This window comes from Gorilla gorilla, chromosome 1 (genome assembly GCF_029281585.2).
Source record: "Gorilla gorilla gorilla isolate KB3781 chromosome 1, NHGRI_mGorGor1-v2.1_pri, whole genome shotgun sequence".
NCBI classification, from domain to species: domain Eukaryota; kingdom Metazoa; phylum Chordata; class Mammalia; order Primates; family Hominidae; genus Gorilla; species Gorilla gorilla.
This window is the reverse complement of record NC_073224.2, coordinates 194,894,418-194,907,668: the sequence shown is the minus strand read 5'-3', so window position 1 is coordinate 194,907,668 and position 13,251 is coordinate 194,894,418. Positions and strand designations below refer to the sequence as shown.

Below are 13,251 nucleotides of genomic sequence, written 5' to 3'. Positions count from 1 at the left end.
TCAACACACTTTTTTATCAAAAATTTTCTGTGGTGGCTCATGCCTGCAATCCCAGCACTTTGGGAGGCTGAGGTGAGTGGATCACCTGAGGTCAGGAGTTTGAGACCAGCCTGGCTATCATGGCAAAACCCCATCTCTACTAAAAATATAAAAATTAGCTGGGCATGGTGGCGGGCACCTGTAGTCCCAGCTCCTCGGGAGGCTGAGGCAGGAGATTCATTTGAACTCCGGGGCAGGGGTTGCAGTGAGCTGAAATCGCGCCACTCATTTCAGCCTGGGTGACAGAGCGAGACTCTGTCTCAAAAAATAAAAATAAAATAAATAAATAAAAATAATAATTTTCCTTGGCTAAGTGTGGTGGCTCACACCTGTAATCCCAGCATTTTGGGAGCCCAAGGTGGGAGGATTACTTGAGGCCAGGAGTTCAAGACCAGCTAGGGTAACATAGGAAGACCTCGTCTCTACTAAAAAATAAAATTTAAAACAAATCCTTTATTTTGAAATAATTTTACTTACAGAAAAGTTTGAAGAATAGAACAGAGATGTTTTTTCTTCTCTCTGAACCATTTGAAAGTAAGTGACTTGATGCCCCATCACTCCTGACTATTGTAGTGTGTATTTCCTACAAAGACACTCTCCTACACCCACAAGACAACCATCAAAAGCAGCAAATTAACAGATATATTCCTACCATCTACCACCGACCACATTCAAGTTCCACCAATTGTCCCCAAAATGTCTTTTATAGCAAAAAGATTTTATACAAGTTCATGTGTTGCACTTAGTTTGCTATGTGCCTTTAAGTCTTCTTCAATTTGGAAAAATTTCCCCATCTTTCCTTGACATTCATGACCTTGACACTTTTGCAGGCTAGTTATTTTGTAGTATGTCCTTTAATTTGGTATTCCTGATGTTTCCTTATTAGATGTACATTTGCACTTTTGGCTGTAATGTCACAGAAGTGATGCTGAGTTCTTATTGTTTCCTATCAGGTAATCTATGCTTCTGACTTCATTTCTGATGATATTAACTGTGATCAGTTGATTAAAGTGGTGTTGGCCAGGTTTCGATTGTAAAGTTGTACATTTTTCCTTTATGATTGGTAAATATTTTGTGAAGAGATACCTTGAGACTATACGAATATCCTGTTTTTCAAATGTTCATGCACTAGCTTTGAATCCATTGATATTTCCCGACTGCAGCTATTTTAGGTATCTCATGTAAGTCAAAATCATACAATCTTTATCCTTTTGTGTCTAGTTTATTTCACTTAGCATGTTCTCAAGGTTCACTCATGTTGTACCATGTATCAGACTTTCATTCCTTTTATGGCTGAATAATATTCCATTGTCTATATATACCACATTTTGTTTATCCATTCATCTGTTGATGAACATTTGGCTATTATGAATAATGTTATTATAAACGTACAACTATCTGTTTGAGTTCCTGCTTGCAATTCTTTTGGACATATAGCTGGTTCATTTTTTTTCGACCCACCTACCTGTTTATGTTTTTAGAGACAGGGTCTCACTTTCTCATCCAGGCAGTGGCACGATAGCTCACTGTAACCTCAAACTTCTGGGCTCAAGCAATCCTCTTGCTTTAGCCTCCTGAGTAGCTGGGACTACAGGCGGGTGCCACCATGTCCAGCTAGTTTTTAAATTTTTGCAGAGACAGGGTCTCACTATGTTGCCCAGGCTAGTCTCAAACTCCTGTCCTCTAGTGATCTTCCCACCTCAGCCTCCCAAAGTGTTAGGATTACAGGCGTGAGCCACCGTGCCCGGCCTTAATTGATCTTTTCAAAGAATCAGCTTTTGGTTTCATTGATTATTCTCTATTTCATTGATTTTTGCTCTGATTTTTTTTTTTTTTTTTTTGAGACAGAGTCTTACTCTTTTGCCCAGGCTGGAGGGCAGTGGTGTGATCTTGGCTCACTGCAGCCTCCACCTCCTGTGTTCAGATGATTATAGTACCTCAGCCTCCCGAGTAGCTGGGATTATAGGCGCATGCCACCATGCCCACGCAATTTTTTTTTTTTGTATTTTGGTAGAGATAGAGTTTTACTATGTTAGCCAGGCTGGTCTTAAACTCCTGGCTTCAAGTGATCTGCCTTCCTTGGCCTCCCGAAGTGCTGGGATTACAGGTATGAGCCACCGCACCTGTCTGCTCTCATTTTTATTATTTCCTTCCCTATGCTTACCTTGGGTTTTCTTTTTCTGACTTCTTAAAGTGAAATCTGGGCTGGGCACAGTGGCTAACGCCTGTAATCCCAGCACTTTGGGAGGCTGAGGTGGGCGGATCACGAGGTCAGGAGCTCGAGACCATCCTGGCAAACACTGTGAAACCCCACCTCTACAAAAAATACAAAAAAATTAGCCAGGCGTGGTGGCGGGCGCCCGTAGTCCCAGCTACTTGGGAGGCGGAGGCAGGAGAATGGCATGAACCCGGGGGGTGGAGCTTGCAGTGAGCAGAGATCACGCCACTGCATTCCAACCTGGGCAACAGAGTAAGACTCCATCTCAAAAAAAAAAAAAAATAAGTGAAATCTGAGATCACTGATTTGAAGCATTTTTCATTTATTGCTAAAAATTTGTAAGTAAAACCTTAGCTACATTCTACAAATTTTGACTTGTGCTTTCATTTTCATATAGTCAAAAGATTTTCTAATTTTCTTGTGATTTTTTTCTTTGCTCCATGAGTAATATACACGTATGTGGTTTAATTTCCAAAAACTTAAGATATTTTAAAATATCTTTTTATTATCGATTTCTAATTGAACTGTGGTTGTCTGAAAAAGATTTTTAGTTCATCTTTCTTTTTTTTAAGAGTCAGGGTCTTGCTCTGTCACCCAGGTTGGAGTGCAGTGTCATGATGGTAGCTTACTGTAGTCTCTTAACTCCTGGGCTCGAGCAGTCCTTCTACCTTAGCCTCCTGAGTAGCTGGGACTACGGGTGCTTGCCAGTACACCTGGCTAATTTTTAAAATTTTTTGCAAAGACAGGATCTTGCTATGTTGCTCAGGCTAGTCTCAAACTCCTGGTCTCAAGTGATCCTTCTGCCTTGGCCTCCTAAAGTGCTGGGACTGCAGGTGTGAGCCACTGCACCTGGCCTCATCTTTGTTTCTGAAATATATCTTCATTGGTATAAAATTCTAGTTTGACAGTTTTTGGTTTTTTTTTTTTTTGAGACAGAGTCTCACTCTGTCACCCAGGCAGGAGTGCAGTGGTGCAACTCGGCTCACCGCAACCTCTGCTTCCCAGGTTCAAGCGATTCTCGTGCCACAGCCTCCTGAGTAGCTGGGACTACAGGTGTGCGCTACCACGCCCAGCTAATTTTTGTATTTTTAGTAGAGACAGGGATTTCACCATGTTGGCCAGGATGTTCTCAAACTCCTGACCTCAAGTGATCTGCCCGCCTTGGCCTCCTAAAGTGCTAGGATTATAGGTGTGAGCCACCGTGCCTGGCCTGATAATTTTTTTTTTTTTTAAAGTACTTTAAGGGATTTTTTTTCCCACTGTTTTCTGGCTTACATTGTTTCTAATGAGAAATCTGTTCCCATACTTGTTTTTTTGTCCTTTGTAATGTATCTTTTTTACTCTGGTTGCTTTTAAGTAGATTTTCTCTTATATTATTGGTTTTAAGCATTTTGGTTATGATGTGCCATGGTATAGTTTTCTTCATGTTTATTATGCTTGTGGTTCATTGATTTCCTTAGATCTGTAGTCCTCCTCCTTATCCTGCTTGGAATCTGATACTCCATGCAGGCTACCACCACTCCCCACTTGACACTCCTCACATGAATGCACATTATCAGATTTGTGTTTTGCCAATAAGATCAGTTAAAAATGTTATCTCAGGCTAATTTTAATTTGTATTTCTAATGTGATACCAGGTATTTTAGTTGTCTAAAAACTATTTGTATCTCCTTTTCTGTGAACTGTCTGATCATATGCTTTGTTCTATTTTTGTATTTGTTTGCTAATCATTTTTATATTAATTTATATGTAACTTTTACCTTTTCTCTAATGAGCATGTATTTTTGGGGGGACAATAAGAAGATACCACATAAAGTTATTTTTAATTAAAAAAACCTTCAAAATCCATGTAGTTTCCTGGTCTAAAATATTCAGGAGCTCATGGTGGCTAGCATTTTATCACAGCTCCTTCTTATATAGGGGCTTACTTTCACTTCTGTTTGTGGTGAAACCTGCATAGCTAACAGGATGTATGTGAGCTTAAAGGCCTGAGAATCACTTTGGACTGCCTATCTTTTACCAGGGCACTGAAAAAAATCACCAACTCTTATATCTGTAAGGAGTTCAGCTCTATCTTAGTCATCACTTCATTAGATCTTCCAGTGGCCCTGGGAGGCTGACAGGTCATTGACAATGATCCCCATTTTATAGATTTGAAACTGAGGCGTAGAAAGGTGAAGTGATTTTATCAAACAGAAGGTTAGACTTAGAAGTACCTTAAAGATCATTTAATTTTACATATTTGGTATCCTACAATTAGTAACTAGGGTAAAGTTCTGGCTTGGATCCAGGTGCTCTTTTTTTTTTTGAGACGGAGTCTTGCTCTGTCACCCAGGCTGGAGTGCAGTGGCGCGATCTTGGCTCACTGCAAGCTCTGCCTCCCGGGTTCACGCCATTCTCCTGCCTCAGCCTCCTGAGTAGCTGGGACTACAGGCGCCCACCACCATGCCCGGCTACTTTTTGTATTTTTAGTAGAGACAGGGTTTCACCATGTTGGCCAGGATGGTCTCGATCTCTTGACCTCGTGATCTGCCCACCTCGGCCTCCCAAAGTGCTGGGATTACAGGCGTGAGCCACCGCGACTGGCCAGGTGCTCTTTCTAATGGCAGCAATCAAAGTGAGGATCACTATCATTCTAAATGGTCAAGGAGCTTCTCTTCCTCAGGAGACTGCAGGCCAAGCCTTTGACATGCCATGGTTGGGCAGGCAGACGGGTGATGCTGGAGCTTAAGGTCTATCTATGCTCACCTTTGGCAGCAGTCAGCATGGTGGAGGCCAGTTCACACTGCTGTGATTCCAAGTGTCCAAGCGTGAACCAGCGAGGATAACGGCTGGGCACCACAGATACCATATGGTGAGGGTGGGATGTGTCGCCTGCAGAAGCTGAGTTTTCTAAAACAGGTAACCTGGAAGACCCAGGAAGAATCATCAGCCACCATCCAGACCCTGGGCTTCTGAGCCACCTTAGAGAAGCTTGCTCTTTGCTGGGGAGGAACTGGGGAGAGGAAAGGATTAACTAAGAGCTTTGAAGGTTTTTAAACCTATGGTACTATACACTATATGAGGTGAGTGCCTGGGCACTTAAGAGTACTCAACGCTGAATAGTTTCCACTACAAATGGATGTGAAAGGCAGTTCAAGAGCTATCAGGTTGAATAGTATGATATATTGTAAAAAGAGAGAAAAGTTAATACATTTTAAAAAAGAATCATAGGGTTGTTTATTTTATTTATTTTTGAGACAGTGTCTGTCTCTGTCGCATAGGCTGGAGTGTAGTGGCATAATCACAGCTCACTGCAGCCCCGACCTCCCAGGCTCAAGCGATCCTCCCACCTCAGTCTCTTGAGTAGCTGGGACTTCAGGTGTGCACCAACATGCCTGGCTAATTTTTGTATTTTTTGTTTTTGTAGAGATGGGGTTTCACCATGCTGCCCAGGCTGGTCTCAAATTCCTGGGCTCAAGCAATCTACCTGCCTCGGCCTCCCAAAGTGCTAGGATTACAGGCTTGAGCCACCGTATCCAGCCTGGTTATTTCTAAAAGTATAAGAAATACATGCCAAGGAATTTCCTGTTTTAGCTAAGGTATTCTCCCAGCCTTACAGTCTGACTAAAATTCTTCTTCTGTATAGTGTGCTACATCCCAGAGGTTTAACTGCCTAAACCAAGGATCCTATTCTAGCCTGGAAACAAGATGCCCATAGCTCATTGTTCTCAAGTCTTGGGGTAAACATATTTATCTCTACTTCCCCCAGCTTCTTCTGGGGACCTGTGCCTGGGAACCTTGATTGAGTTGAACTACAGAAGGGCTCAGACCCCTTCTCAGCTTGCCTGAATAACCACTGAACAGGAAGACTCAGGTCTTAAGTGCTCCTTATTTATTAACATCTCAGGGGCTTCCTCAGACAATCAACCATGAGTACTGCCAGGGAACCAAGTCACCAACAAGGAATCCAGATATGAATCCTAGATCATATAAAAATATCTGAGCCATTTTAAGGTACACTTAGTAGCAGGTCCAACAGAATGACAAAGAGGGAAAGAAAAGAAGGTGAAATAAGCAATGAAAAAGAGCACTGGACACTTCTGCTTTGGTGGAGGCAACTGGACTGGGAAAGGGCTACCCACCTCATGGCACGTAAGGCTAATTTATAGGACAGGTCTGGATCATGAGGCAGCAGAGCTGAGAACAAATACTTGGCAAAGGTATGCATGGGAACACTCTCTCGGTGGACGACTTCTCCCAGACCGCTGAAAGGACCTCCTGGAGGAAGATAAGCCAGCCAGTAATTTATCTGTATGCTTCCATCTGCCAGCCTGGACTTGAGCCCCAGTATCTCATGCATGCTTGCTAATCATGGGAACCTTCATTCACTACATTTTAACGTCATAAATGTTCCTGTACTTGTACTCTATTGGAGAGGGGAGCTCAGGGTCATGGGCCAAAGACACCGTGACAAGAGACTCTTATCTACTTACCTTCCAGCAGTAAGATGCATTGTTTTTGCAGTGTTTGCACTAGCTCATCATCCAGCTGCAGCTCTTGGAGTTGGCTCAGGAGCTGCTCCTCATTACGGCATACCTTGTCCTGTGCATAGAGGCCTTCAGGCATTAACCTCTGTTGACCCAGGCTCATCAGTGCAACTTCCAGGGCCAATGACAGGTAGGACTCACTGCTGTTTGGGGAGCCTGCAGCCACAGGTACATGCTGGTACACAGGGGGTCTGCTTTCATTCATATCTGAGGGCAACAGGGCACCAAATTCTTTAGGTTAGGCTTGGTAGAGTCTTCTTTCTTTCTTTTTTTTTTTTTTTTTGAGACAGAGTCTTGCTCTGTTGTCCAGGCTGGAGTACAGTGGTGCAATCTCAGCTCACTGCAGCCTCCGCCTCCCCGGTTCAAGCGATTTTCCTGCCTCAGCCTCCCAAGTAGCTGGGATTACAGGAGCATGCCACAACACCTGTCGAATTTTTGTATTTTTAGTAGAGGGGCAGTTTCATCATGTTGGCCAGGCTGGACTCAAATTCCTGACCTCAGGTGATCTGCCTACCTCGGCCTCCGAATGTGCTGGGATTACAGGTGTGAGCCACCGTATTCGGCCTAGTCTTCTGTCTTTCCCTCCCACCTTTGGGATACAGCTTGGTCAACAGCTATCATACGGAAGCTGAATCAGAACCCCAGAATAGTAAGGAAAATATACTGAAAAAAAGGTTACACAGAGCCACAAAGATTCACACTTCTTTCTTTTTTTAATTTTTTTGGAGACAGAGTCTTGCTTGGTTGCTAAAGCGGGAGTGTAGTGGTGCAATCATGGGTCACTGATGCAGCCTCAACCTCTTGGGCTCAAGCGACCCTCCCACTTCAGCTTCCTGAGTAGCTGGGACTACAGGCACATGCCACCATGCCCAGATAATTTTTAAATTTTTTTTGTAGAGATAGGGTCTCATTATGTTGCCCAGGCTGGTCTCGAACTCCTGGGCTCAAGTGATTCTCCCACCTTGGCCTCCCAAAATGCTGGGATTATAGGCATAAGCCACCATGCCCAGCCCCACCTCCTTTTTTTTTTTTTGAGAGGGAGTCTCGCTCCATCTCCCAGGCTGGAGAGCAGTGGCACGGTATCGGCTTACTGCAACCTCCGCCTCCCGGGTTCAAGCAATTCATCTGCCTCAGCCTCCTGAGTAGCTGGGATTACAGGCACACACCATCACACCCAGCTAATTTTTATATTTTTAGTAGAGACGGGGTTTCACCATGTTGGCCAGGCTGGTCTCCAACTCCTGATCTCAGGTGATCCGCCTGCCCTGGCCTCCCAAAGTGCTGGGATTACAGGCGAGAGCCACCGTGCCCGGCCCATCTCCTTCTTAATATATGAACTGGCTAAGCCAGTTAGGGAAGTATAAAATCTTATCTTTTGCTAGCACATTATGTAATGCTGTAATTGTCTGTTCTTGTTTCTGTCTCTTTCATAGAATGTGAACACCTTAAAGGGATTAGACTATCTTGTTGTTCTAGGTATTGCTATGTGTTAGTGGTGAATGAATAAACCCAAGTGCAAACTCAGGTTTCCAAGATGTAAATGTCACTGTACAGATGAAACAGACCAAAGATGATGATTCACTTTGCAAGGGATCAGAGGGAAGATAAGGAGCAGCCTGCACTTGGCTTGGGGCCATCCCTTATATCTCTACCCAGAGAAATCTGAATCCCTAGAGTTAAACTCTTAACTTTTGTAACATTTGCAACCTTTATGTTACTATTGTCTCATATGCTCCACCACTGGGTGCACAATTTCAGGAAGTAAGCACGGTTTAAAAGTCAAAGTCTTGGTTTCTTTTCTTTTCTCCCTCATCTATCCAATAAGTATTTATGAAAGATTGTTAAATGTCAGGTCCTCCACTAAGTGATAGGAACACAAAGATAAAGAAGTCATAATTTCTGTTTTCAAGTAGCTGACAGTCTAGTAAGAGAGAACTATTTGTAAATAAATTGTAATGTAGCATGCTAAATACTAAAGTAGATATACGTATACAGTAAGTGAAGGTATAAAAGAAAAAAGAATCAATTTTGTCTCTATCTATTCTTGGCTACTCTAATAGAGTCTTGAGACTCTATTAAATTATTCTCCTCTATTTCTTATTTGTAAAATTGGTACAAAACCATCATGTGGAAGAAAGTTCAAAGGAAACCAGAAAATATTATTATGCAATTGCAAGGGATACACAGATTCTTAATGGAAGTTCTTTCCCACTTTCAGACTGCTCTAGGTTCTCGCCTCTGACTGCTAAAATTTCTCTATCACTTGTTATTCTTCTTGGACTACATTCTTTAGGCGTTTATGATAGGGAAATAAAAGGAACAAGGAAGGCTGGCAAGGTAAAATGCGAAATCAGGACAAGGCCAGACCAAAGGGTAGGAAAGGAAGGTGGGAAATGGGCAAGTATGAAGAAACCTCTCAGGGTGCTCTAGTTTGGACAAGAGGGGGAAAAAAACTTCAAAAGGAGGTAGAACAGAGTCTGGAAGGGAGAAAAGGGCTGACAAGGGCAGTCTTTTTTTTTTTTTTTTTTTTTTTTTTTTAATGAAACAGGGTCTCACTTTGTCACCCAGATTGCAGTGCAGTGGTGTGATCTTGACTCACTGCGGCCTCGATCTCCTGGGATCAAGTGATCCTACTGCCTCAGCCCTCAAGTAGCTGGGATTACAGGCGACTGACCACACCTGGCTAATATTTTGTAGAGACAGGGTTTTGCCATGTTGCCCAGGCTGGTCTTGAACTCCTGAACTCAAGTAATCCACCCACCTTGGCCTCCCAAAATGCTAGGATTACAGGTGTGAGCCACCATTCTAACCAACAAGGGCAGTCTTGGTTTGCCTCAGGCTGACCCCTGTACCTGACATCTCCAGATAGCCATCATCATTCAGGCGGCAGGCCTCAGTCAAAGTGAGAAACAGGCAGTCAATGGGATCCAGGGGGTGGCCCACCCAGCCCTCCAGGTTTGTGATGGTTGTGGTTCCTCTCTGCAACAGTTCTGGAAACAAGCAGGTTAAAATTTTAGACATAGATAGAGACAAACTGCTGTCTGTCCCTGCCTGGGTCTTCTTATCAGTCTCTCCAGCCTTGACCCTAAGAGTCAAATAAAACCTTCTCTATTGTCTTGCCTTGGGTTGATACGGCTGGCCACAAACATACCAGCCAGCTATAAGGTCACGTGGTCTGCATTTGGGTTGCCTGCTGGTAGTGCATACGTGGATAGAGCTTTACAGGTTTTTGTTTTAAGAGATACCTGAGTCTTCTGAATAGCTGGGACTACAGGCACATGCCACCATGCCCTGCTAATTTTATTTAAAAATTTATTTTTGAGACAGAGTCTCGCTCTATTGCCCAGGCCGGAGTGCAGTGGCGTGATCTTGGCTCATTGCAACCTCCGCCTCCTGGGTTCAAACAATTCTCGTGCCTCAGCCTCCAGAGTAGCTGGGACTACAGGCATGTGCCACTATGCCTGACAATTTTTGTATTTTTGATAGAACTGGGGTTTCACTATGTTGGCCAGGCTGGTCTTGAACTCCTGGCCTCAAGTGATCCACCCGCCTCAGCCTACCAAAGTCCTGGGATTACAGGCGTGAGCCACTGTGCCTGGCATATTTAATTTAATTTAATTTAATTAATTATTTATTTTAAGACGGAGCTCTGCTCTTGTTGCCCAGGCTGGAGTGCAATGGTGTGATCTCGGCTCACTGCAACCTCCGCCTCCTGGGTTCCAGCGATTCTTCTGCCTCAGCCTCCCAAGTAGCTGGGATTACAGGCACGCGCCACCACGCCCAGCTAATTTTTTGTATTTTTAGTAGAGATGGGGTTTCTCCATGTTGGTCAGGCTGGTCTCGAACTCCCGACCTCAGGTGATTGCCTGCCTCGGCCTCCCAAAGTGCTGGGATTACAGGCGTAAGCCACCATGCCCGGCCTTTATTTTATTTTTGTAAAGATAGGGTCTCACCATGTTGCCCAGGCTGGTCTCAAACTCCTGGCCTCAAGCAATCCTCCTACCTGGGCCTCCCAAAGTGCTGGGATTATAGGTGTGAATCACCATGCCTGTCCACAGCTTTACAGTTTAAAAATGGTCTTCTCATACCAGATCTTAATGAGCCTTCTAACTGCCTTATGAGGGAGGCAAACAGGTATTATTCCCAAATGAACAGATGAGAAAACTGACATTCATAAAGATAAAGTGAGGCATTCCACACAGCAAGGAGAATGACCCGGAATTCCCTAGTTCTTCTGGGCCTTGTATCCCCTGAGGATCCTCATCAGCTTTGGGCCTAGGGGGGTTAGATGGCTCCTAATTACTATACCTTTCTTCTGATGCTTGTAGATTTCCAGTTGCCGCTGCTGCTGCAACCTCAGAGTGTTAATAATGGCCACTGTGAGTCTGAGGGCCTCTTTTGGATAACCATGGGAACGCAGGGCGTCAACCCGAGCACAGGCTGTAGGCACATGCTCTACCAAGTAAGAAGAAGATATTTTGGTCTAGTTAAAATTTCAAATCAGAAAAATTTTTACCTGACAAAGAGGGTTTGTATTCAGTCCAGTTCCTCAAATTCAACCTGACACCTACTGTTTACCAGGAACTGTGTCTTTATCTTTAAGGATATAAAAAGTTGAATAAATCACAGGTGATATCTTGAAAGAGCTACCTTGCAGCCTCAGCGTGGTCTATGGTGTAGAAAGGGACACACAAGTAGGATAATAAAATGTAGTTTCTCTTTGCAAACATATATTATACTATGGGAAATCAATGGAGGTAGCAACTAACTGCCTAATGGGAAAAGTCTCATTCATTTAATTAATCCTACATTTCCTGAAAACCTATTAAATGCCAGGGAGTATGCTGGGCAAAGAAAGTACAAAGATGAATAAGAAATGGTCATTGCCCTCAAAGAGCTCACAAATGATACATAAATGTAATTATAAAGCAGCTAAAAAGAAGTAACATGATAGAAATATATACAGAGAGAAAATAGTATTTGAGCTGTGCTTTGAAGGACAAGTAAGATTTCAAACAGGTAGACAAACAGGGAAAGACATACCTGACAAAGGAAACATAAGCAAGGGCATATTGTAAAAGCATAAAAATTATTCAATATATTAATAGCATCCATCTTCAGAGTATGGCAAATAGTTCCATGTAGTTAGAATTATGTTATGTGGCCTAAGATAGCCTGGAAAAGGTAGAGTCTGGAATGTAAACAGCTTTGAATGCCATTCTATGGAGTTTGAATTTACCTTAGGGATAATGGAAGACTACCAAACCAAAGACTTACAAATAGGTGAGTAACTATAACAAACTTTATGGTTTATTTTGTGCTTTTTTTCTTAAAGATAAAATTAAAAATTATAGAATTGTGGAAAATTGGAAAATGCATATAAAGAAATATAAAATAAAAATCAGAAATAATCACTCTTTCCAGTGTCATGTATATTTACTCACACTTTTCTAGTAATTTTTTTTTTTTTTTAGATGGAGTCTCACTCTGTCACCCAGACTGGAGTACAGTGGTGTGATCTCCGCTCACTGCAACCTCCGCCTCCCAGGTTCAAGCAATTCTCCTGCCTCAGCCTCCTGAGTAGCTGGGATTACAGATGTGTGACACCACACCCGGATAATTTCTAGTATTTTAAGTAGAGACAGGGTTTCACCATGTTGGCCAGGCTGGTCTCAAACTCCTGACCTCAGGTGATCCACCCACCTCAGCCTCTCAATGTGCTGGGATTACAGGCGTGAGCCACTGCGCCCAGCCTAGTAAGTTTTTACTAAAAATGGGATGGTATTATACTTACTGTTTTGTAACTGGCCTTTCCACTTAATAACACATTGTAAATATTTTTCCATGTTATCAAATATACATCTATAACATTAAAAATGATTACATATAATTCTGGTGAATACATCTATATCTATTGAGCTAATCAATCCCCTATTGTTGGACATTTATATGGTTCCCAATTTTTCTCATCTGTACCTTATTTTTATCCATGCTGTAATGAGCCCCTTAGCTATATGCATATCCTTAGTTAATTATGGCTCAGGATAAATTCCTACATGTAGAATTCCCAGATCACATGGGATGAACATATTTTAAGGCTTTTGATAAGAAGAAATACCCTTCAGAAAGACTGTAAGTATTTACACTCCTATAAGTAGTAAATGAGAGTACCTAGCTCCATGTAACCTCTCCCACACCAGAAACTAATTATCTTAATTAAAAACACCTGACCATTTGAAAAATCAAAAAATACTCAGTGTTGTTTTAATTTGCATCTTTGTTAATGAGATGTATATTCTTTCACATGCTTATTAGATTTACGTTTTAGAAGTGCTGGATCACAGGAGAAGAAAAATGATCAGAGGAAACTTCAGGTGGTGACACGGTGTGTCTGGCTATTGCTTTCAAGAGAGAGAGGGGCATATCTAGATTCAGCAAAATCTTGAGCAAGACAAAGATATGGTG

At 42.6% G+C, this 13,251-nt stretch overlaps 1 protein-coding gene across 3 annotated transcripts in view; it reads right to left on the bottom strand.

The window, feature by feature from the left end:
• ZSWIM5 (zinc finger SWIM-type containing 5) overlaps window positions 1-13,251 on the bottom strand; it is a 189,892-nt gene that overhangs the window by 12,070 nt on the left and 164,571 nt on the right. For 2 of the 3 annotated variants that reach the window (XM_019017414.4, XM_055347357.2), the window contains exons 7-11: window positions 11,095-11,241; window positions 9,639-9,776; window positions 6,733-6,993; window positions 6,382-6,517; window positions 5,006-5,163 (exon numbers count right to left, since the gene is read on the bottom strand). In XM_019017414.4, coding sequence (XP_018872959.3) covers window positions 5,006-5,163; window positions 6,382-6,517; window positions 6,733-6,993; window positions 9,639-9,776; window positions 11,095-11,241 — 840 coding nt within the window. The remainder of the gene's footprint in view (window positions 1-5,005; window positions 5,164-6,381; window positions 6,518-6,732; window positions 6,994-9,638; window positions 9,777-11,094; window positions 11,242-13,251) is intronic. The other variant, XM_063699338.1, reaches the window with a different exon arrangement.